Genomic DNA, 26,158 nt, shown 5'->3' with positions numbered 1-26,158 from the left:
CATGAGGCAGTACCTGCAGCCCAGTCAGGTTGCACAGGTAGTCCTAGCTAGCTCCTCCAGGATGACACATCCTAGTGGGACCTGTGCTCACTGATGCCCTTATCTAGTTCTGGGAGGAGATCCCTCAGGACAACGCCTACTCACAAGGAGCATGCCCAGATGTTGTTGGGAATGCATACAGGCACACAGGGGCCATACACACTACTGAGTCATGTTATGAGTTGCCGTGATGAAATTCAAGTTGGATCAGCCTATGATTTCAATTTTTTACTTTGACTTTCAGTGTGATTTTGAATCCAGCCCTCAGTGGGTCGATGATTTTGGTTTCCATTGACCGTTGTTATGTCATTTTGTTCTCAACAAATACAATGTACATCAATAAAGATTTTTAACTTGAGTGATTAGTTCATCAAGATCTAATGTGTGATTAAGAGTTCCCTTACATTTTTCGAGCAGTGTAGTTCACAGGGTGCATACAGTGTGGCCTGTGCCATGCCTCCTATGACCATCAATTTAAAATATCCCATCAGCTTCAGCTGCTCCTCTACTCTCCCTGCCTGTGTAAGACATGAAATAAAATATGGCCTTTAATAACTCATAATCAGCTTTATTAAACCACTTTTTAGAGATACGTGTCTCTCTCCATCTGCATTGTAAACACTATTAACATTCCAGAGCTTGATGTTAATTAAGAAAATGTTACAATTTCCAACATATTCATATCCATCATACTCATCCTTGCTTCATCATTGTCACACATTTCCATCAGAAAAGAATCACTATCAGTGATTTACAAGATTACTTTCACATTCTCAGCACTCACCTCTGGTGGTCCTCCTCATGTTCTTATCATCTTCAGTGGAAAATAAAAAAGGGCTTCAACAAAATGTTTACTGTTAATTTGACAATGTTAGTATCTCAAAAATCACATGGACATACAGAAGGCTCCTACTTCACACAGAAAGCTCCTGATGTTAACAGTAACCTGATGGACATTTACATCCATGTACGTCCAGCAGCTGTATGTGATGATCTCAAAACATTATCTCACTTGTATAAGTTAGTTAGATTAAAGCCAGTGAGACAGAGAAACTGGAATTCCAATTGTCTTTGTAGGAAGGATACATCTTAGGTTTATCCTAACTGCTTCAAATCCAGTGATATTTATTGTATAAGTGCTATTAGTAGTATCAAAAACATATCTTCCTATGGTAAGGCTCCAAACATAAGCAGCTTATCCTCCTAAGGTGCAAATGTACATCATGTACTTACATAAAGTGCTAACTGTCTCTCTTGAAACAGCAGTAACAGTCACACATGAAATGCCCACACCATTAAGAGACACAGAGCACCTTGAACTCAATATATTCATCTGAAGTTTGTCTATATTCCAGTTGTAGTGCTACATTAGTTAAACAGAAAGTGCTTTACCTAACATTTTACAGTGCATTACCATGTACAACATATATAGTTGTCATTCTGTTTATCGTCTTTAACACCAGTACTTCCGTCATTTTACAACAGGAAATGTAAAAATATCCCCATGAGAGTGTTGCAAAAGAGTTAGGGGTGGGGATTGTATGAGCTCTATATGAACTGGTTTAGCATTAGTGTTTTTACAGTAATAAAAGAAAACTGAGCTGAAACTCAAATATGACTTTTTCCAAATGTGTAAAAAATACACTGTGTATTCATTAACCGCATTGTTTAAGAGGAAGTATAGGAAGTTCTACTCTGTCTGTGAGTGTTTCCTGCCCCTCGTTATCACACTAACCTTACTTCTACTCTTGACATACAAAAAACCACACTCATATTGACTGACACAAGTGGGAGGACGCAAACCAGACGAGTAGGGTTTCTGTCTTCTCAACTGCTTGTTTAGTTTCACTTTGTTTTTATGTTCTCTGCACGAATAAATAATCTGACCTGTTATTTTCTTAGTTATAAAAGTGTGTACAGTATATGTGAGGTCGCCACACTCAAATGTAAATAGTAGCTGCAGTTTGGAAGTGTGTTAAGCTGTCATATGAATTCAGTCAAACCAGTGTAGAACATGTATCTTCCCAGCAAAAATATAACAAACTTGGAGTTGACCATACAGTACTCCAGTAGTCCATATTTGGTGCTACTGGGAGCTAGATATCTTTCAGAAGTTCAGAACAGTCTAAAAAGAGTCACCCAAGCTGTTATGACATCGAAACATTCCCTTCTCAACCATGTCGTCTGGTCACACGTTGCTGATGCGAACACTGAGAGCAGTGTCTCTGACCCGGCCACGTTCGTCCCCTCTCTCCCTGTAGCTCTGCTCCAGACGAATCTTCTCTGGATCGGACGCCTCGGGCACAGTCCCACCCCCGTTGCTCTGGTACCCATGCTGAGGGCTGGATGGTTTGAAGATGGGCGTTGTCTTCGTCTTGGCCACTTTGTCGAAGAAGGCAAAGTCCGCTACGTATTTGCCCGATGGGGAAAGGGAGACTACGGGGGGGAACTCATAGCCCCAGAGAATCTCATCCGGCAGGTAGGAGGTTCGGACCTGGCAGGTGGCGGAGGTCGGTTCAATTGTAGCACTCATGATCACCATCAGCTCAAAGTCTGCCAACTCTGGATCAGTCCAGCCCCCGCCTGGTGGAGGTTAATGAGAAGGAGGAGATGGGGTACATTACAGAGGGGTGTAGAAAGAAGAGGCAGAAAATGAATGTACAAAGCAGAGTTTTTATTCACTGGCAGTGCTATAGAGCAGTGGTTCCCAACTGGTCCAGCCATGGGGTCCAGATTTCTCCTTAGTCATTAGTTCAAGGTCCTACTGTTTGATATATTCAGCATCATACTTCCGTTTGGCCATGTTGTTGAGCTACTTTGCTGTCTCTGTCAAGTAGCTGTCAGTCACTCACTCCACAGCAGAAAACAGCACTTCATAATAAAGGCTCTGTGCTGGAAATGTACTGTACTTAATAATAAGGTTTTACAAACTTGACACATTTGCGAGTCAATTACAGTCCATTCGGAATGGGCCCATGACCCACTTTTGGACCACAACCCGCCAGTTGGAAACCACTGCTATAGAGTAACGTTGTGAGTAGGCCCCCATGTTCTTTGTATCTCGTGAATGCTCACGAGGATGCACTTGATACAAATGCATGGCAATGGCTCAACACTACTGCACTGACCAACTGTTTGTATGCACCAAGAAATATAGCAATGCATCATTATCAGGAACAAACAAGTGCTTCACACCATTTGAGCTCCCAACCACTAAAATAGGAACTATATTTCTGGTTTGCAGTTTACCATTTTGTCATACATTTCTCAGTAATGAACTCCTTCTACGTCAGAATTCATTACTAAAACTCTAACCTTTTACGGTGAAATATTGGTGTAACTAGCATGAAGCAAGTTTATTTCAATAGGCCATAGATACCTAGAACTACAATAAACTGCTGCATTGCAAGACAGTATGATGCTCTGCAGTTAACAAAGAAGTGCAAACACAATGGTGCAAGGAGTGAAAAGAGATGCACATAGGCAAGAATGTTCCTTTTGGCAGCCCAGTCACCAGTAAAATGTTGATATTGCACATGTCTGCAAATCATGGATGTTACATTTCATAAGTATGGCATAGTTCAGATTACATGTGTACAAGCAAATTTTCTCATGAGGAGGAAGAGGAGATAGTGGATGGCTTGACACCTAGGCGAGATTTTGATGCAAATATAAGCTGTATCCAGGGCATGTCCCACCATGTCTGTAGGGGTCAAACTGGGTATTTTTAGCCCAAACGTAGTGTTTTACTAAGCCTAACCAAGTGGGTTTTGTGCCTAAACCTAACCACACATTATCCAGAGCAATGTCACCACTTAAAAAATGTTAAGTTTTGACATATACACCACATATGAAATATATAAATGTAACATATCTCTGGTTTGTGGAAACAAACTGGATGGTCTTTGGAGGCCCTACAGACACTCAGTGCAAAAGTAGCTTCAACACACCACAAATCAGCCTTCATTACCAATGGGCAGTGAGAATCTATGTTGGCACTCTCTGTTAGCACTCTTTAGCTAACTTAATTATGCACAGAGGAGTAGGTAAGGGAGGGCTCCTAGCCAGAGGGCTGTTGTCAGGTCCAGAGTGGGAGACTGGATTTTGGAAAGCAGCACACGAACCAGATACATATTGAGCTTGAAAACCAATCGTCATAAATGATTCCGTTGGTGCTTTTTGCACTAACTTTCATCTTTGTTGCCAATCGAGAGCCACTGACCTTGCAATACTGCACCAAATCTCCTGCCCTCACCATGAAACTTACCTTTGGCTGCCCAGGCTCGCAGGGGGCTGCTGTCATCAATGAGGTGGTAGAAGGTGAGGGGCAGGATGAGGAAGGGACTGTCACTAGATGTGTCCACTTGGAAGGGCACGTTCCTCTGGTCCAGACGAACTGTCTCACCTTCCTTGGTCAGAGACGTCTGGAGCAGTTTTCCAGTCACCTGGGGGGGACAATGTGCATACACATGAAATCTATACATACTGTATCGTGACCTGTTTAACGTCACTGTCAATGCATTAGGCAAACTAGTATGGTGGACATATGTGCTAATCTGTGTTCTTTATCTATTTGCATACTTACCTGACAACCGAGCAGGAGACTCTTGCGCATGTTGGCTACCCTGATCATCAGGCAGGGTCGGCCTTCGTGAGTCGACACCACTGCGTGCTGGCTAAACTTCACTGTCTCACCTCGCTTCTTTGGCCGTGCAACCTGAGCAGAGAAAGCTCAATCAGTCCTGGTTTCAGCCTGATCATCTTTGATAAGGGTCGTGTAAGAGTCTTCACTCAACACAGGAACAGATGAATGAACTGTGTGCACTCATGCTTTAAAGCAGAATAACACACACCTGCTTTTACGTGAAAATGCTTTTAAAAAATCAAGCCTGTTTTATATTTTCTGTGACAATACTTGATAAAAAAAAACGGCATGGATCTATGTATAAAGCGGTTCTCTATTTTCACTGAGTCTCAATTTGCAGCTGGATGTTTTATGCATTGGCTACCTTGGCTAGGAAGGTACCAGTGATGAAGATCTCCATCAGCATGGTGATGACAAGCTGAACAATGAGGAGGATGATAGCAGCTGGGCACTCCTCAGTGATACAACGGAAACCATACCCAATGGTTGTCTGGGTTTCCAGGGAGAAGAGGAAAGCCCCCGTCAGGGTCTGCATCTGCATCACACAAGGTGTGTGGTTTGATGGGGGGTCGAACTCTGGAGGAACATGGTTGAAAAGGTGACAAAAGCTTATTCTTATGACTTATGTTAACAAAACAAATAGCAGTTTGTGTACGGTTGTTTGTTTGTTTTTCTTCTTACTTCTTTGCACTTTATTATGGGATGTTCATCATTCTAATATCTTGAAATCTAAATATTTCCAGAGCAGAATATCTATAATATGTTACTGATATGCAACAATAGATATCACTTCTACTGTCAGCAGCACTGATGTTTGATCTTACCATGGTTAGTTTCAGTTCAAGTTCTTGTTCAGGAAATATAATGAACACTGTTTGAAATAACACTCACTCTCTATCAAAGTATATATGTACATGGATTTAAGTGTATTTTAATCTTACAGTACATGGTTAGTATTAACTTATTGATACGGCACCTACAAAAATGAAGTTACAAAGTATTTCATATCCATAAATTTAATTAAACAGTAGATTTACAAAAAAAAAATAAATCAATCAGAAAGACACATGAAAGAGATGGCTGCTTTTAAACAGCAGCTCTAACTGTTTCCAGGAACCCTTGTAATACCCGCTACAGATATGACACTCTACACCACCACGCCACCATATTAGTCATCTTATTCTCAGGTATGGTTTGTCAACTGTGTTCACACGTTTTTTATGTTTTCTTTGGTGTGAAGGACGCTGGAGATGTTTGCTTGACTTTATTTCATCATGTCAAAAGTCACATAAAAAGAGGTTTGGCAACATGAATTCTGTGTGACAGGCAGAATATTTTGACATGTTAAACCTGAGAATTTTGCTTTAACACATTAAATATTTATGACTCAATAGCCAACAATCATGATTTAAAAACTATCTTTGGTTATTATTAACTGACATTTTAAAACTTAAAAACTCTGCTTTATGAGGGCTGTTTGGGTGTAGTATGATCGGATTTGACTGACTGTGATCAAACTACCTCTCAGAGTCTGATTCAAATATTGCTAAATCCTGATGTTGAGCCACAGATTTTGTTTTAACTCACCCCTGTGCAGGTATTTTCAGTTTTATTGCTGAGGTTTTGAGATACGAGATGAGAGCAAAGAGAAAATTTGATTTTCTGCTTTGACCCTCAGGGCCCTGACACACTAAGCCGACGGCTGGCCGTGTCACCCTAGTTTTTTGCAGCGCATCCTGTACCTTGTCTGCCTTTTTTCAGCCAATTCAGCATGTTGAATCGACGTTGGAGATGGCAGAGCAAGTTGGTGAGTAAAATCCCTCTGATTTGGAGTTCAGCTCAGCGCACAAGAAGAGAAAAGTAAGAAAGCAGACAAACAACTCGAGTCAAGAGGGCCTGAGACTGAAACAAACTTGTGGTAAACATGAGGTAAAGTTTTTTTTTTTGCCATTGAGCTCTTTAGCCCACACGGTGTGTAACTATGCTATGGTTCATTAGCACACGGTAAATATTATTTGTTCTCTCATTACTGAGTTGCATTATTGATGTGCTAACAGGCTAGCATCTTGGAGCCATGAGTGATGAATACAGACTAGGCTACTGCCTCCTGCTGGTATACAGAGTTATTTCCTCTCACACAAGCATTGAATGTATGTGTTAGTTTGTTGACTTTAGTCTCTGCGGTGTGTTCAGGTGCAACTTTTTGGCCAAGACAAAGGTAACAGGAGGTGATACAAGCTTTCGTTGCCACTAGTTCTTTGATGTCAGTTTGGTGTGTCTGGGCCTTAATACAGTGAGGGTGAAAGGAGTTTTGTTTATGCTGCTCAAAGCTCTCGAAAAAATAATTTAGCAAAACTCAACAGTAATTGCAGGAACGATGTCCCAGTGAATTGACAGAATACTTGAAAAGTGTTTACAGCGAAGTCTGTGGATCATCTAAAGTGACCCTAACAAGTTTTTCTGGGAAGACACATTTAACTACCTGTAAACCTATGTCACCCCCCAAGTCCTCACCAATCAAGTCTCCATGCACGAGTGCCACTAGATACCACAGCACCCCGAACAGGAACCAGGTCCCTGCAAACGTGGCTGTGAATAGGAAGAACTTGTAGCGCCATTGCATGTCCACAAATGTTGTCCAGAGGTCACGCATGTACAAAGCACTTCGCCCGCTGACGTGCTCGATGCGCACGTTGCTACGTCCATCTTTGGAAAGGACACGCCTCCTCTTTCTCAGAGTCCCACCTCCACTGGATACACCACCACCCAGTAAGGGTTTTAAAACATCTGTCTGTGTCTGGGAGTGGCACACCTTCTGAGGAGAGGAGCTACGAGAGGACGGAGGTGTGGCAGATGTCATCTGGTGAATAAAAAAAAATGGAGGAGTTAAATCATTTCTCTGCTTAACTTGTTAACCAGACAGTGCTCTTAATAGGCTCATTTGAGATTAGTTTGGGGTGGACTGGGATATCCTAAATTTAAGTTTACTGACAGAGGTTGAAAGGACTGATAGATCTTACAGTAGTCACACCATCAGCAGTGCCTCATGATCTCGGTCACTTCCTGTAGCATGTGGGGAAAGCTAAAAACCTCTCATGATGACTGTTGGTTTCCGTTACTCAACCTGCAGCCACCTCCTCTTAGTCTCATGGGAAAATCATCTCAAGTGAACCTCATAATGCTTGAAACTAAACCTGTGACTGATGTCACAAAATGAAATAAAACTATTAGTAGACTAATAGTAGTGAACACCAAACTGTTCTGAATTGTAAACTGGAGATTACAGTTTTAACAAAAGTCAAAACAACCCTGAAAGGCCACGCACACCCACGCAAGTGTTTTTGAATTTTTTCGCAAATATTTCAGTTGAAATTTGAACTGTACTGGGAGTTTCCCCACAAAATCAAATAATGATATGCTAAAAAACTGGGTAATAGCAGGTACTTTTCCTGGGAATTTGGAGTAGATTTTGCCAAATATTTTCTGTAACCCTCACAGCTGGCACATCAATATGTCATCAGAAAGACATTGGACTCTAACGATGGACAGACGTTAAATTCTGGTTGGAATGAAAATCAGGTTACCGATATTTTAAATATCTAATTATGTTGAAATTTCACTTTGTGCGGATGCTAACATTTTGACATTTTACAGACATTGGGCTTTGTTCTCCATACCTTACGACTAAATGTCATAATTCTACATTAAGATGATGTTGGCATGAGACATTTAGAGGACGTTGGACTTTGGTAAATTGACAACACAACTTTATATCAACAAAATATCAATGTCACCTGTCGTCAAATTGATGTTTGCATTAGACATCCTAACATTGAAGTTTGGTCACCTGATGTCACAACCTAAATTCAACCAAATATCAATGTCTAACGATGTTGGTGGCCAGCTGGGATGTATTCAATCTAATCATCCAGAATAAGTAAAAACACCTGTGTGGGTGCACTGTGTGAGTGACTCTCAACCTTTTGGCCTGTGTTATGAAATTTTAATCAATCAATCAATCAATTTTATTTATAAAGCCCAATATCACAAATCACAATTTGCCTCACAGGGCTTTACAGCATACAATTTAAATTTTAGGGATTATAGGGATGCCAGTTCGTCAGTAATTTGGAACCAGAAAATCAAAAGTGGTGGGTCAAGTATGACCACCAGAGCTGATTCTTGCAGCCTGAGGGAACTGTCAGTCAAGGCTAACGACCCCAAAACATAGCTCTCTTCGAGCACTAAGGTCTGAGTGTGCTTAAAACAAACTATTTAGTACAACAGCCAAAGGCAGGGCCAAAAAACCTGTCATATAGATAGAATGAAAAAGAGAAGTTCAAATCCTGCCAGTTTCCCACCTCTGTACACCTGGCCTATTGCTCCGAGAAGTGGACATGCTTGTTGTGTGACGGGTTTTGGAAATTTACGAAAACTCTCTCCCCATTACAACATGGGGAAATTTCAGGAGGGGATTTCAGATGCTGTTTGATTTGTTTTAGGCTCTTGTTTGCCCTTAATAAGCCCTTAATAAGGGCAAACGAGGATAAATAAAAGACACACTAGATGAGTAACATAAGCTACTAAAAGACAATCATGTCATGGGAAGAAAGCTGCACAACTAGATGTTCTTCAATTGATTTCAACAACAAGGAGGAAGAAGACTGGTTTCAACATCTTAAGCTGTTTCCTTGCATAGCCACACAATGTGAAGCAATTGCCGCTTGTGTTAACCACTGTTTCAGAATATGCATCTATTGCTAGGAATTGTTCTTCTCTTTTTCAAGTATGTTGAAGTACTCAAGTAATTTGTTTAAATAGGTTGGAGGCTAGAGAAATTTATTTATATGAGGGTTGGATATGTGCTGGTTGGATCATTCTTTTTGAGAAGAAACAGCATGATGGAGACGGACAACTTTATTAAACATTATTAAACATCTTCCTCTTCATCAGCTTCACAACAACAACACTTCCTTGTTCCTGACTCACATGTGACTGAACTAACCAATCACAAACTAAGAGGACTTAGACTGAGGTATATTTGAGGAAAAGTAGAGGTAGATTCAGCAGGCTATTGTTACTGTTTTAAGGTCACCTATGAAAGTATTTAAATATGTAAATGTGATACATGTAACATGTAAACAGTTAACTATGTAAACAAAACTCACTATTGGCTCAAATATATGAACTGACCTCAACTGTGAATCATACACAACCATGAAGATTAAGCGCATAATAATACCTCTGAATGTCAGTCATTTTCACAGAATCTCATTGTTGCCCCGTGAACCACCAGTTTTAGAACCATGACAAACCATGAAACCACACCAGACAACAGTTATAATGAAACACTGCGGTGAGACAAGAAAAGAAATAGTGTGTGTCAGACGTGAACTTTACTGGTGGCCTACTGTCTATTCAAATATGTTATTAAAAATGTTTTAAACAAGTGAAAAGGTTTTTAGCCACACTAGTGTTCGTTGCTCAGTCCACCATGTTGCTCCAGTGAAATATCTTACTAGATGAATTGCTATGAAATTTTGTACCGACATTTATGGTCCCAAGATCAGTAACTTTGATCCCCTTACTTTTCCTCTAACGCTACCCACAGATTGAAATTTAAATGCCTCCAATACTTTAGTTTATGACCAAATACATGCAGCATAATGACATTCCCATCAGCCTCAGCTGTACTTTGTGTTCACTGCTATTCATTTAGTGTTACAAGATGTTACCATTGTCACTGTGAGCCTGTTAGCATGATAACCACTTGCATCTTTGCATTAACTTGACTGTGAGTGCAAACAATTAGTTTTTTAGAGAGAGAATTAAAGCCTCACACATCTGCATGTCTGTAGATTCTTGTTCGGTTTTGATCACAGGATAAAGAAGTGTGAACAACAACGAAAATCACTTCCTGTTTAGCATATAAACTTTATGATCTTTACTGACATATACAGACAGAGATTATTTGATAAGCATTTGTGATATCTGCAGGGCTGATTCTGAGCTCGAGCCACAAGACAAACCCCACTGTTGTCTTAATGTAGGGGGAAAATAACAATTTTCTCACTGTAATATATGTGTTTTTAGTGCTTTACACTGTGGGATGTTTGAGTGAATGTGTGCCCTTGTCAGAACATTCAGATGCAGTCCACCCCTGTCACACACACACACAGACAGTTACTGTATCTCCACACATCTGACACGCTCACTTACGTCCAACAAATCATGTCGGCCAGTAGGGAGAGGAAAACCCACAAGAGAGGACGATAAGGAAGAGGAAAGAGAAAAGAAGGAAGAGTAGAATTAGAGTGAAGATGCACTGCATTAACTCCACAAACCCTCCACACAGAGTCTCATTTGTCAGCTGGATGAGAGAGAGGAAACTTGAATGAATCAATTAAGGTAAAAAAGTCTTTGTTTGAAACTCGGACGTTTATCTAGATAACTTTTTTTTTAAGGCTTTACTGTTGATTCTAACCAGCGAGGCCTTTAGTGGACAAAGAGTGAACTTCTGACTGGTAACTGGAGAGGGCGGTAAGAGTTTGGTGGGACATGTTCCAAAGTTTGACTTTCTAGATGCCCTGCTCAGAATGTTTTTTCAGTCTGACACAGGGGTCCTTTGCAAGCTTTCTCTCAGGCGTTTTTTTTGCTGCGGCTTTATACTCTCGATCCTCACAAGGTCTCTCTGTTCTTTTTCTCACACACATTAAAGCAAAACATACAACATGAAGTTCGCAGTGCACTAAATGGCAAAAGGTATATGAGCACCCTACCGTTACACTCATATGTGATTGCTGAATATCTTAATCCAGCTTCCTCCCCTCTGGTGTCAGGCTTCACAAGATTTTGGAGCCTGGCTGCAGAGATTTGCTCCCATTCAGCCACATAAAAACATATTTTAGTGTGCTGTTTAGCTGTAAAATGAGACTGTCTGTGCCACCATGTTGAAAACACTCCTAAGTACCAAGCATGGAGCACCCGCTGGACCAACTTTCTCATTTTACAGCTAAACAGTGCACTAAAATATGTTTCTCAAAACATATGAGGTGAGAAATAAGCAATGCAACTGATCTGTGTTGCCTGGTTTGACAGTTTAAATGAATTTAACAAGCAGTGACTGACAGGATTGACAGCTGGGTTAGAGACTCCTCGCCTCTGATTGGTTGCTTTCATTGACATGCAGTAATGCCTTTCAGTAACGGCAAAGCCAGAGGAGGCAGAGGAATATATGTCACAGATTATCCGTCTCATTTAGTGCTGTGTGATTATTGTGACAGTTTCAGCAAACACTTTTTGACAGTGTCAGAATTATTTCTGTAGTTGATGATGAATGGGTTGACAAAGAAGATAAAACAAATGTCAGCCAAACAAATTTATTTTCACTTTTCTCTAATCTTTGCTTTTATTGTGAAATATAGGATAATTTTTTATCTCTTTTGTCTTCACACAATAAATGAAAAACTCTGGGAAGTTTGAGAAAGGGAAATCTCCCTTTTGCGAAACGTCTAATAACTTATGAAGAGACAACACACATTGTTTTTGTTTGTTTGTTTCGTTTTGTTTGTTTGTTGCTGTTTTGTTGTTGTTTTTTTGAAAGAAGTCACAAGTAGGTACTGATAGAAAAGATTTCTGTGTGCAAAAATCATTTCACATGTAGAAATAATAGGTAAATGTACTTTCCAAGATTACTTTCCAACAAGGAACATGCATTTCGGCTCATCCCAAAGGTGTTGGATGGGGTTAAAGTCAGTGCTCTGGACAGACCAGTCAAAGTCTTCCACACCAGACATGAAAAAGAAACATTTCTTGCCTAACTTTGTGCACAACTGTAAAAACGTTGATCTGACTTTCTGTATTGGACCAAAATGACCTGATCAAAACTATGAAACACAGCCAAAAAGACCAGGGTGTCTATACACTTTTGGCCATACAGTGTGAATCAAAATAGCTTCTATGCAGTGCTGATTATGGATTACATAACCAATCAGCTTTAATTACATCACACTTCTGTGATTATGCAAGGGTGCGCCCCTCGAAAGCTTCATAATTACAATGACACCATTGAAAACTTCACGCTTTGTACTCTGCATCGCCCTCTCACCCAATCTTCTGACACACTCACATGCCCCAGAGGAGAAAACACAAATTCCACTACAGGCATGTATCAGATAACTAATAGAGCAAATGGGAGTAAATGAGAGTGAAAAGAGGGAAATATTTTGGACCAACCTCTCCAGCAGGATGTATTCCATCTCCATGGCAACGCGACAACTTTACTGTACTGCCCTGCCTCAGTGAGCCGGATCCAAAAACTGAATCAAAACTTTTTCTTTTTGCCAAACAAAGGGGCGCTGGATGTTTTCCTGATCTCCCTCTCTCTCTTTCGCTCTCTTTTTTTTACTTTCCTCTTTCTCTCTCCTTCGTTCTCTCTCTCCTCTGTGTACACAGGAATGCTTTGTTAGGAGCTGAGATAAAAGAAACAAAAGACGCCATTGACAAAAACGACTCTGTGCCCATCCATGTATGTGTGTGTGTGTGTGTGTGTGTGTGTGTGAGTGATTATGTGAGAGTGGGATTGCAATTACATGCGTATTTCTGCCTATGCGTGTGTGACTGTGGGCGTTCATGTGTGATTTTGTATGCATGTATGTGTGCTTGTGTGCAATTACTTGAAAAAGGGTGTACAGTAATACGTGTATTTGTGTGTGTGAGAGATGAGTGAAAGGAGGAACGAGAGAACAGGGGAGAGGAAGGGAGAGAGAAAGAGATCTGTGACAAAAGGCCCTCGTTAGTATTCTGGAGTGAAGAGTAATCCCCCTTCACCCCCACGTCCTGGTATCAGATCTGAAACTGTTAAAGACGGATACTAGACTATATAAAACTCTACTCTGGTAGTGATGGGGATGTAGTGACGGTAAACTTGCATAAAAGCATAAAATGAATTTGCTGAATTGCCAAAAAGTGCTCCAAACAGGAAACTGATATAAGTTAGGAGATAGGGTTTTTAATGATGCATGAATCACTTCTTGATTGATTTACTGATTTGATTTCGAGACTGAAACACACTGACTCTGCACACAATCGTTAGCAATCAAAGCATAATTTAGCCCAATGATAAATGTCCATTGTGCTCCTCCAACATCTCAGAAATTTAAAAAGAAGTTTTTATATTTTTGGTCATAGTTTACCACTCTTTCCATTACTATCAGTGGTGAAGCGGTAGCTGATGAGGTGGGATTACTAGGGAGATGGAGAGTAGAGGGAGTGGGTATACTCTCTTATATATTCCAATGGCTTTTTGGCTGATAGTTGGGTATACTGCAAACAGACAGAAAAAGAGGTGAGTATACCCCCTATACCTGTGTATACCCTCTGCTACACCACTGACTACTACACTGCAGCGAACTGCACAAGAGCTGTAAACCAAGCTATTAATGAAACCATTTCCCCCGTCTCACTGACTAACTTTTTTTAACAATAACTTAAAGAATTGTTCAGTTTTATTTGCTGCATTTGGACAATAATGTGTGAATTTCACAACTACAGGATTTTGAAAATTGATAATATGTGTCAAATCTGAGCTCTTAAATCAGGTGCTTATGTTTCATTCATCGCTGACATGTATTCTGTTAAACGTCTACAGATGTTTCTGCATCAAATAACACGTGGGGTTTATTTAGAGGACAGTTTTAAACTTACCACAGTTCATTATGGGGCTGTACAGGTAAACCATACGCTTTGAAGTGGGAGCAAGTCAGTGGTCATCATGAGGAAAACAACCGAGATCTGTTTTTTATTTTCTTAAGTTTCACGTAGCTTACATCATTTTGATGTTGCCGACTGTCACTTAATTTGCCTATTAAATATGTCCATTCGCCTAAGAAAATGAACATTATACCTCCACGGTTAAGTGTTGAATGATTCAATGCGATGTGGCGTCTGTGAGTTATAGATGATTCCTCAGGAGGCTTTGCCATTTGCCAGGCCACTATAGTAAATAAGACTTTCTTCTTAATGACTTGCCTGGTTAAATAAAGGTTAAATGAAAAGTGAAATAGATAAGAATTTCACAGTAATTCAAAAACCTACTTAAAAAACTTAAAACTTGAAAACATTTACAAGATATTTCTTTAAATAATTTGGTTAACTAGCTTTTTACAAGTGAAATATAACAATAACCAGTGGGAAAATGCAATATGAATATATATATTAGTTATTGATTAGTTAGTAAATGAAAATAAAAACAAAAAAATAATAAAACACAAATTAAAAACAAATCAGAGCTATATATCAGTACTAGGATATGCACAAAACGTAACTGTACAAGAAAGATTTTTCTTTTCTTAAACGTATTTTGTTGTCGTGCAAAATTCTTTATTCATTTCTTACATTATTTTCATAGCATTTTGCTGAGAAGTTCATTTGCTTACCTTTACAGCTGGGATTGCAATCTAATTGACCCGTGCAGAGAGGAGTTAGGAGCCCGGAGCCTCAGCCTTTGGTCCACATGTCTGCTTTGTTGTCATACGCATGCTCACACAACACACAACTGGGACTGTAATTCTTCAGGAAGAGTAACTTCAGCAGCCTGCGTCCTACGACACTGATACACCATTGAGGAGAATTATGGAGACAGTCATTGGCTCACTGGGCTCCTGCTTCTGACCCAAAGCCCTGGCGGTTTCACTGCTCGCAAATTCTTCCCAAACAGACAGGACTTGGCTTTATAAGAGGCATCTCTCCCTCTCTCTCACTTTTACTCTTTCCCTCCGTCACTCTCCCCCTCACTCCTGAATTCTTGTTGTGTCCTCCTCACATCTCTGTAATTGCTGCAATAATTGATCGCCACTCCCCCTAGTCTCAATTTAGAATAGAATAATTAGAATAACACAAGAGACTAAAAATGCATCATACTGTGGCCTTGAGATGTGGGCTGAAAGAGTTAGGGTTCAAAATATTACTTTTTTGTCATCGTGGTTTTTTTGCATTTGTTGTTGCATCATTCGCTCACCTCCAAATGTACAAAGTGTGCACAGAAACTCACACATAAATAGATGCACATGTTTGGGGCCTCACATGCACATTCTCCCGAAATGCACTCTGGCACACAAGCACACGTCAACAAATGGCTCTAACAGACCACCCCCTGCAGCACACACACACACAGAAACACACACAAAAACACTCTTTTAGGGGGCACCACAGAGCCCCCTATTCATAACTTCTGTGGTCGGCGTTTGCTGTGTCCAAGAGCGTCTGTACTGAGCGTCCTGTTAAGCTCAATCACATAAAGAGGGGCGTCCGTGAGGTGAATACGGCCCCTTACTCTGCCTCAGAAGAGGGTGACAAAGCATTATTTAATTGAACGAGGGAGAGGTGCAGAGAGTTGATGAGGACCACTGGTCAAATGTGCTGAAGAGTCTGATGCAAAGTTCATAGAAGGACTTCTTTAAAAACATTTTGTGGAATTTTTGTGTCGTTTAATAACCATGTACCTACAATGCACATTGAGGTATGTCAGAAAAGATGGAGGAGATTCTAGCGTGTAACACAGCAGCAATCTTGGAGAGCATCTCAGTAGAGCGGCTGTGTAATTTCATGTAAGCATGGGGACCTTCAACTCTCGTATCGGGGCTGTGACCCAACGCCTACTGTAGCTTTCATGCTAACTTCTTACTTCCTCTGTTAAAGTTGCACTGAAACATATTGCAAAGGCTGCAGCTGACAGCATGGTGGGAAGCAGGAGTCTGTATCAGATACCAGAAAAAGAAAAGAAGAAACAGGGGAGTCAGCATCACGGAAAGACAACCCAAACCACAGATACTATATATTCAGCATTCTAAAGTTTTTTTAACAGTCCCTTTATACGGTGGCCCTGACAGCTCAAAACACTGCAATGTGAAAACACAACTAATATCAGAAATGCAGTGCACTTTTCAGCATCTCCTGGAGACAGTTTCCTCTGTCGTCTGTGCCACGTTCAGTGTTTCCATATTTGGTCGTGTTTGCGTATTTTAGTGCATTTCTGTATTTGCTTGTTTTCTCACTTTGTAGCAGTTTTTCTACACGCTCTATTACAAGTGGAAAATTATGATCAAAAAGTGCCAACTGCCACCATGCTCTGTGGGCCTGCAGTCTTTTGAAGAGGAAAGAAAAGGCGGGGTGAAAAAAGATAAAGAGGAACTACATACAGTAGAATGTGTAAAAACAACTGAGCGACAAGGTTCAACACCCAATCACAGTCTCTTCCTCTATTTCTCTCTCTCTCGCTAATCAACTGCCTGCACCATAGTTTCCACATACTCAAGTGGCGTCTTAACTGCCGCCATTAAAGGGGAGTACAATCTTGTTTTTTTGTACAAAATTGGAGGATTTATGAGACACAGGTTTGATAAAAAAGAATGATAGAAATAAAAGCAGCAAAGGGTGATATACCCTGACTTAGTCCGTAGAGTCATGCACCAAAAACTAAACTAAACATAATGCAACTTCATAGCATCTTTCATTAGAGTCTCCCTGCCTGGTGAACATCCACATCCACACCCTTTAAAGGAAATGAGTAGTGGCAACCTCAGGTCATTCACTGAGTTTAGACATTAAATACTTAGCCCGTGTTCACAAGGGTGCACGCCTGGGTCAGCAGAGAAAAGTCAGTTCCGACACGTGTTTCCTTTTTCACATCAGCTGAAAACAATCATTTGAAAATGGCTTTTAATTGACTTGTATGATTTTATACATCCTGGAGAATATTTACCAGCTGCAACACTGTAGTGACAGCTGGTATTGTTTTCACTCTGTGACTATCACAGAATGTGTTTTGAGAATCGAGTCGTGAAACTTTACAGGTGTGCACCTGAGATCAGAATGAAGGACGAAATCGAAGGCGGGTGTGGCCTGAACGAGGATGCTAGACGTAGGGATGGGGCCACTGCCCCCCACCCCACTTTATACCCCTGGACGACATTCACTTTACATCGTGGATCACTGTATCGCAGCTGGAGTGATCCCATCCAAAGATGGACTCCGATATATCATTCTATTATTTATTTAATCTCATTTATCTGATTATATTTTCACTGTAAAATTAATTTACTGTTTCTCATATTTTTGTTAGAGCACTTTGTAACTATGTGAGGAAAGTGCTTCACAAATATACATATTATCATTATGTATCCATGTGGACTAAACTCCTGATACGCCCCTGCACCTGTTTCTTGTAAATTACAGGTATACAGGCGATTTTATCTTTACGAGATAAGAACAATGTGTTCCCTTTACTGCAGGTCATTTGCAGGCGATTTTATCTTTACGAGATAAGAACAATGTGTTCCCTTTACTGCAGGTCATTTGCTGTAGTTCCCCATGACAGCATTTACTGTAGGAATTAACTACTTTGTGTCATAGCCAGCTAAACAATTGGTACATTTTCTGACATTAACTCAGGTATTTCCATTTTCCGCTACTTCATACTTCTACTCTACGACAACTCATCGGCAATTATTGTACTTTTTATTCCACCACATTTATTTGAAAGCTTTAGTTACTCTGCATATTCAGATTGTTAACACAAAATAAAATCATAAATAGATTATGATGTATTAGAGTAGGATAAGATCAAATAAGACAATTGATCTCCAGGGGGAAATTCACATGCTAACCACCTTAACCAGCTGCTACATTAAAGTGATGCACACTATAATACATAAATTAGGCCTACATTAAGTTTATTTTGATGCCGAAACTGTTGTACTTCTACTTAAATGCTTGACTGTTATTTGTGCCGCAATATTTCTCCACTTACTAAGGTAAAAGACTTGATTACTTCATCCACCACTGCATTTCCTCTTATTTGATACTACTTGATTCGGGTTTTTGCGGACAATTTGAAGTGAGATGAAGTTGTGACAGCAGGTGTAAAGTTTGCAGTAAAAACACTGATTAGGCCACATTGTATTAAAAGTACGCAGCATACATTATACTGCATCTCAAGAGCGGTCATTTACTTACTTGGCCTACGGTGAGTCAACACATCCTACATTAAGGCATATATATGTATATATATTACAAAAGCCTGGTGGAAGAGCCTGGTGGTGCGGGACCAGATGCTGCGTTAATGTATATGTTTCTACTAAACTGTAATGCGTCTTAACTTAAACATGGAACATGACATTAGACATGAGCCTGAAGCATGACTTCGGTGTGATGTTGTTATGCCTTTATGGAGATGATAAATCTAACGTGTACGTGATATCTCACAACACCTCAACCCTTTACATGAACATGTGACCTGTGTGACAGGAACTCAGGCCTGAGAAAGAATTAGCCACTTCCTCTGCTCTGCTACAAGATGTTTTGCAAGATGGGGAGCCAGAGAAGGGCGGTGTGTGTGTTTGTGTGTGTGTGTGTGTGTGTGTGTGTGTGTGTGTCAGGGCCAGTAAGTGCTTTTGGCTCATCTCAGTGATGGTTTTGGTGGAGCTACCTCCGTTTTATTCATCCTTAGAAACTCTCTTTCTCCTTCTCTTCAGCCTTTTTTTCAAGCTCTTTATTCTGTCTCTTGCATATTTATTTGCTGTTTTGCTCGCTGGTCCACTTCCTTCCTCTACCGGCCTCGGTGTCCCAGAAGAGGTGAAACCTGACATGGGGTCAGAGAGAGTTTTAGAGACCTGCTGCGATTTTCCATCAATAACAGACCTGTGAAGTTGGCAAATGTTATATTTGTTTCATTCATTCATATATTCTGTTTGCCATCTATCAGTATTTAATCAACTTATCAGCCATCCGTCAGCTTTTCATGCACCACACTGAACATGCTATAATGCAGTAGATAATACATAGCAATTAGAATAAACAGCAGATTATTACATTGTTTTGAGAAACACAATAATGGGAGCAGTGTAATGCCAAAATCTGTTGCTATTCCAAAACTTGATGCCAAACTGACTACTAAGTAGGAGCAGCAGCTCTTCACTGTACTTGTTGCAAGTTTGAGTTCAGCCAGCAGGTGGCAACAGATAACATGTGTGTGTGTGTGTGTGTGTGTGTGTGTGTGTGTGCGTGTGTGTGTGTGTGTGTGTGTGTGTGTGTGTGTGTGTGTGTGTGCGCGTACTCAAACTTCCCAGACATTCAGTACAGTTGTTCTGCTTTCTCGTGTGAACATGGCTTCAGGCTGCTCACCTGAAAGGAGACATACAATTATGGTGTCAGATTTCTGGCAAGAGCAACATGTAACTTACACAAAATATAACTCCAAACAAGCTTTGCAAATATGTATGAAGACTTTGAAATAAAAAATTGTATTTTTCCTATCAAAAAACAACTGCAAGGTCACATGAGTCCATTTCCAACCAGTTAAAGTTTTCATTTATTTATTTCACATTTATTTCTGATATTTATGTATGCATTTGAAATTGGCTCATTGGTTTGCATATGATGCCAAACAAGGATGTTTTGTATTGTTTCTGTGATTCTGTACAGATCAATAAACTATTCAAAAGCATATAATATAAAATAATCTAAGCTCCAAGGTCCACAAGATGAATTTCCCATATTTGTTCTACTTCTACACAAGTCCTAAATAAACTAGTCCAAGAGGCTGGTGCTGCAGCTACAGGTGCTCGGGATATAAACAAAATACATCTTTAAGATCAAATCCTCCAGATGAACTGAGGGTACTGAATCATTAGTGTCATTGACTGAATCAGCAACTCTTTGCATTAGAGCTCCCCTCACTGGTGACAGAAAGCACCACAGCTCAACTGTGACTTGGTATGTTAGGCTGCTTCCTTGTTAAGAGGTTGCTGAAAGGCCACCGATGTCACAGAAATAATCACTGTGAATTTAATTTAATTTAATTTATATGGACCTAGTTTTATGCAAACCAGCAACAGACTGAATTAGCACCTTGACGTCACAGTATGATAAACAGTGCTGCCAGGACTTGATGTTTAAAAGATTTAAATCACACATTTAGCTTAAAAAAAAATATCAGTGATCTTTGAGCTGAACTGTATCAGACAGTCAGAATCAGAGTATGATGTATTTTCTGTCTCTTGCTGCAACATGCCACATCCTTACAAATGGCCTCATGTCTAACAAAGCACATATGATTTATGCTATCTAAAACCCTGCAGCATATTCACAAACTATTTCAAGAGTTCAAGGATAGAGAGGCTCGGGGTAATGCTGGTGAGGACGCCACATGTGATTGCGTGAGCTGCAGAGAGGCACAGCCGATCCCCCAGGCCACTGTCATTTTCCTCACCGTTCAGCACATTCCAGATTAACCCCTGGAAGACTGTAGGGATGCTAGTTTTACTGTTTATGCAATACACCCTCTTAATATGTAGGTAAAGTATTTTGTCCTGTCTGAACTGAGAAAAACAAATTAGTAAACCTCTCTCTCAAGTTCTAACTTTGACTCCTTGTAAAGCCTAGCATATGTAATTGTCATATTGGCACACACTACAGTAACATGCTATTATTTACAGTGTTATATGAACAAGCTAATGTGGACATTTTAACCTGCTGGTAGCGCTGGATGAAATGTCAGGGGGTACACCGAAGTCATTGTGATTCATCCTCTGGGAACAATAAAAGTCTGTAGCAAATTTTATTATAATCCATCCAATAGTTGTCAAAATACTGGACCAAATTAATGAAAGGACAGCTCATCAATCAATCAAAACTATCACCCCTCCAGCCACGATAATTAAAAAAGATTTAAAAGCTCACTGCTTGTGCCGGTAGTGAGGGGATCAGGTGGTGCAACACAAAAAGATGACCCAGTTTGTTTCCTAACAATAAATTGCTGTTTCTTAATAAGCATTGCATCTGCATGCTACGCAGAAACAAGTAGTAAAAAAGAACTTCTAAGGGGGTTTGCAACTTAGAAGCTATAGGAATGTAAAAACTGCTGTTTGATTTCTTATTATGTAGCTGGAGCTGCAATAACGAAAAATCAGGTTTTGCATTTTGCCACTACAGCCACCAGGGAGTGGTACAAGTGAATAAGGAAGCAAATACATATATGGCAATAAGAAAGACTATGAGTAACATGAAACTTGTCACATACACGTTGGATAGTAATAACGCTTAAAGGGCGTGTCTAGAATGTTTACAGGATAAACATGAACATGAGCATGAACTTTTTCGTGAGGGCAAAATAAGCTTTGCCACGCTATGTGATGTAAAAAAAAAAAAAAGGACACTTGATTAACTAAGAAGAAATTGAATGAATGCAAAAGTCTTCCACTTCTAATTTGTTTGCAGGGTGAGAGCAGCTGGTTCTGGCTGGCGCTCCAGTATAAAAGCCAGACAACTGTGTGAATGCAAATCAGCAGTTACATAACATTTTGTAACAGAACACTGGCTGCTCTGTGCTGCAGCAGGTACGTGAACACACACACACACACACACACACACACACACACACACACACACACACACACACACACACAGAGATATAATGTATATACACATGCCCTTGGTGGAAAGTAACGAAGCACATCCATTCAAGTACTGTACTTAAATACAATTTTAGGTATTACTACTTTTAAGGTACTACCCAACTGTATGTAAAGAAGTTTAAATTAGCTCCACCTCAACCACCCACAACTTGTCAGTGCATCAATAATAAGTAGAATTATATAAATACTTCTTCTGAACACAAATGGCCAGATTTATGTGAAATCGGCTTTCATTGATGATCTCAAAAGGGTCAGACCTGACATTTTAAAGGTTCAGTGTGTAGGGTTGAGGGGCTTATATTGGCAGAAACTGAATACATTATTCATAACTATGATTTCATTAGTGTATAGTCAGTCGAAAATACAAGCTGTTGTGTTTTCATTACCTTAGAATTAGGCATTTATATCTGCTTATCAAACAAGGCCTCACAGGTTTCACCATGTTGTCTCTACAGCAGCCCAGACAGAACAAACCAAACTAACAGTTCTCCTACATGCTTGGCACATGGGAAAAGTTTCAGTTGGCTGCAATCTGCAACCTCACCACTAGATGCCACTAAATCCTAAACACTGAACCTTGAAGTAACTCCCCTGGCTATTTGTCTAACACCATCATCAGGGTAACATTTCCTAATTGAGCAATGCACTGAGCACAACCATCTCCATTTCAGACAGTCCACGAGCTTTCCACTAGTTCCACCAATATATGGACTGTACACACAGTATGTCTAAAAATCTAAGAGGCCGACAACAAATTGTGGTGTTTTTCCTCACTCCCAAGGTAATTAAACCTTTTTATTTCTTGAAACCATGCCCTTTTCTCAAACACCCCCCTGACAAACTTTGCCTTTTAGCCCAGCTGCCTGAAATATCTTTTTTAATTAATTAATTGAGCAAAAAAATGTCTTTTTTATCTGGAGCTTTCCATTGCAACTTACAGTCCAGGTTAATTATTTGGTAAAAATATCAGTACGGTGTTTTTGTTTGTTTTTCATGCCGCACTTGTGGAATGTAATAATTGCATGTCTACTGTAGGTGTTAGTGGGTTTCACGTCTGGTATGTCTCTGTTCTGTTGCTGCTCACACACACTCACACATGCACTGAGACATTCCACTCTGGGATTCAAATTCACTGTCCAATAGTGCTGTAAATGATTTGTTTGTCAATCTGCGGCTGAAGAAATATACAGATCATTTAATAAAAAAGTAAATAAATGTGTCAATGATGTGAAAATGATGTGTAAATACTAATAAATCCTGTATTTAAAAACCCTATTTCAGTTAAAGACAGAGTCAGTGTTTTACTACTTTATATGTTGTTTCTGGATTCATTTTACAGCTGCATTAAAGTGTATGTTGCATTTTGCTGCTGCAGATGTTCAAAGTTGTGCTGATTTCAGCTCCTTTAAATTCTGTTGGGTAGTTTCATCTACAACAGTGCATTGGGGTTGGGGGGGGGGGTTGTACTTTTTCAGAAAGCAGTAGTTATATGTAGTTATATATATATTTCTATAGCCCCTTTTACACTGCCTGTTCAAGGCAGGAATGTCACACCTTAATTCCACCTCACCATTCTGTGTAAAAGGTATGATCACAGAATGGGGGTACAGAGTTGTCTCACCTCTAAGCTGACAGCGGAGGTAATAACAGCACTGAATCAACATCTGTGTAAAAGGGGACAGCTGACAGGACAGGACCATGGACAGGACAGTTGTGACATTTTGACGACGTGTTATGTGTATGACCCACCGAAGGGAGATTTAAAAAGCAGCTAGCAGCAGTTAGCAGCTAACTCAATGAAGAAGAACAGCAACTGAAAATGTCCACAAACCGGGAGCTCCTTAGGACAAGATGAACTTTCATATAACAAGGATGGTAAATGATTGTTATTGCCATGTTATACCATTGTTATTGATAAGAAAGCATTGATCAGCATGTTATATGTCAACACTTGAGGACGCCTCTGTTGCGTTACACATCAAACCCATGATATTCACACTTCTTTTGCTTCCAGAACGCCGGCATGCTGTCTAAAATCACATACTGGCACAGCATGATGCCTGTATTGTTTGATTCAATAAAACAAAACAAACAAAAACTGTGTATACAGTTCTGCTTGTGGTGATGGTATCAGTGATACAGAAAATCTGAGCAAGAATATGATTTTTTTTTTTATTCACAGGGTTGTTGTTGCTCTCACTGAAACTATTGAATGTTTGTAGTGTTCTCTAGTCATTTGCCCACAATGGCTCTAAATGACACCTCCTATAAAACTACAAGTAGCATACATGAATAGTTCCCTATATTATTAATCAGTATTATGTTTGCTTGCATATGAAATGTGATATAATTCCTTTAAACCTTACTGTAACATCATCACACTGAATTATGTTTTTATGCTTGGTCCTGATTTGCTATTGAAGTATATTTTACACTGCTGGTATATTACAACCAATACAACAATGATTAGATAATGTGTTATTCTAATGGTAATTCATTTCACTTTGATATGGCCAAAAACTTGAGTGATTGCCTTGACCACCCAAAAGTATTAATATTATGAAAAAATATGGTTGTGTTTTGTTATGCCTTGGGTAGGGATAGTTGTACTGGTTACATTCCACAACTGGTTTTAAAGAAACCACGTCCAAACCTAGGCTTTGCCCTGCTGTGATTACTACCTCAACACCTGGAACGTAGATTTTGTAAAAGTGTGTCTTTCCTGTCATGAATATGGTGTCCTCTTTCTTCCTATCAAAGAGGGACACACAGACTTGTTTTAAAAATAATATATATGAATGATTATAGATTTGTTTTGTGGAAGAGTGATTTGCCTTCAAACTAGGTGTTTGTTTAAATGATTGTTCTTTTTGTTCATTCTGTTATTTCTGTAAAGATGTGGTTACAGGCAATCCTGTGTCATTGAAACTTGAAATGGGAATAGATCAATTTTACAATGCAAATCTCTAATTTCTGAGTTAAATTTTGTTTTCCACATTTTCTGAAATGCAATGTGTGCCTGCTTGTATATAGAGGGGAGTTTCCCTTCTCCTCCCCCCTCTTTCATGATCAAATACGTCCAGGAAGCTGTCTTACAAATATACCGGTAGTTACACATATTTTTCATATTTAGTAATTTACCATTAGAACACCAAGTCACATCCTTTTTGTCTCCTCCAGGGTGATTGCATCAGCATCAAAAGCACCACCACGTTGTGTGTGGGAAATTGCGGTATGCTGCCTTCAAGTACTGTCGAAAAATCTACAGTTAGTACACTCCGATGGTCACGTAGTCTGCATAATGAAAAAAAAGGCTGCAAAACAAAAATAGACTTTGAGAATTGTAATTTGTGGGACACATGGTGGATGATACTGAAGAGTCTGGACTATATTTCAGAAGTGTAAGGTAACAACCACGTAGTTTTGAATTATGTAGGCTATTGTTTGGCTTTTTTTTTTTTTTTTTAGTTTTGGATATTTCTGGTATTTGCTTTGCACATGAGCACATTTCCTTTTAACACGAAGGACAAAGATGCAAACATTTAAAATGTATAACATATTAAATGTTTGTAAACGCAACTATGCAATGCAAACTAAATGTGACATCATTTAAAAACAAGAATGAGGTATATAGATCACATCGATCTCGTGTTAGTTTGTGTATTAAAAGACAGTCTGTCCGGCACTTTCAGTATGATTCTCTTTTTATTCCATGCTGTTCCTATTTTTGGCTATTTACTCTTAACATTTAGACAACAGGTCTTGCCTCTAATCCATATTCTAAATTTCATTTTATTCTATCTTAAGTGTTTGTTTTTTTCTGATTGTTTTTAATGACTTTACCGATGTAAAGCATGTGAATAGCCTCTGTGTTTGAAACGGCCCAATAAATAGTTGCCTTGACTACCCTGTGTTTACTTTGTCATAATTTCCGTCTAGATACATGTCTGCCTCCTGACTTGTTCTTCGGGGGAGCTCCTGAACGCATCAATGGTTGGTGTGA

At 39.6% G+C, this 26,158-nt stretch overlaps 1 protein-coding gene across 4 annotated transcripts; it reads right to left on the bottom strand.

Annotated features, from left to right (window-relative positions):
• Positions 1-186: 186 nt before the first annotated feature.
• On the bottom strand, positions 187-19,866 carry LOC126382614 (ATP-sensitive inward rectifier potassium channel 10-like). 4 transcript variants are annotated; one of them, XM_050032586.1, is made up of 7 exons: positions 19,797-19,866; positions 19,170-19,322; positions 7,199-7,544; positions 5,049-5,260; positions 4,625-4,756; positions 4,307-4,484; positions 187-2,622 (listed from the first exon to the last, which is right to left on the bottom strand). In XM_050032586.1, the coding sequence occupies exons 2-7, from the start codon at positions 19,182-19,184 to the stop codon at positions 2,228-2,230; spliced, it is 1,278 nt and encodes a 425-aa protein (XP_049888543.1). In that variant the 5' UTR covers positions 19,185-19,322; positions 19,797-19,866; the 3' UTR covers positions 187-2,227. The 4 variants fall into 4 exon arrangements, with proteins under 4 accessions (XP_049888543.1, XP_049888544.1, XP_049888546.1 ...); XM_050032587.1 differs by lacking the exons at positions 19,170-19,322; positions 19,797-19,866 and adding an exon at positions 15,121-15,694; XM_050032589.1 differs by lacking the exons at positions 19,170-19,322; positions 19,797-19,866 and adding an exon at positions 14,390-14,527.
• Positions 19,867-26,158: the final 6,292 nt, after the last annotated feature.

Source organism: Epinephelus moara, chromosome 21 (genome assembly GCF_006386435.1).
Source record: "Epinephelus moara isolate mb chromosome 21, YSFRI_EMoa_1.0, whole genome shotgun sequence".
Lineage (NCBI taxonomy): Eukaryota > Metazoa > Chordata > Actinopteri > Perciformes > Serranidae > Epinephelus > Epinephelus moara.
This window is presented reverse-complemented; position numbering and strand designations above follow the sequence as displayed.

Bases quoted from the DNA above. Each gene is read 5' to 3' on its own strand.
- LOC126382614 (XM_050032586.1), bottom strand. The intron at 4,485-4,624 runs GTAAGTATGCAA...TGTCCCCCCCAG, and splicing joins GTCTCCTGCTCGGTTGTCAG to GTGACTGGAAAACTGCTCCA. The intron at 2,623-4,306 runs GTAAGTTTCATG...AACCTCCACCAG, and splicing joins GCGAGCCTGGGCAGCCAAAG to GCGGGGGCTGGACTGATCCA.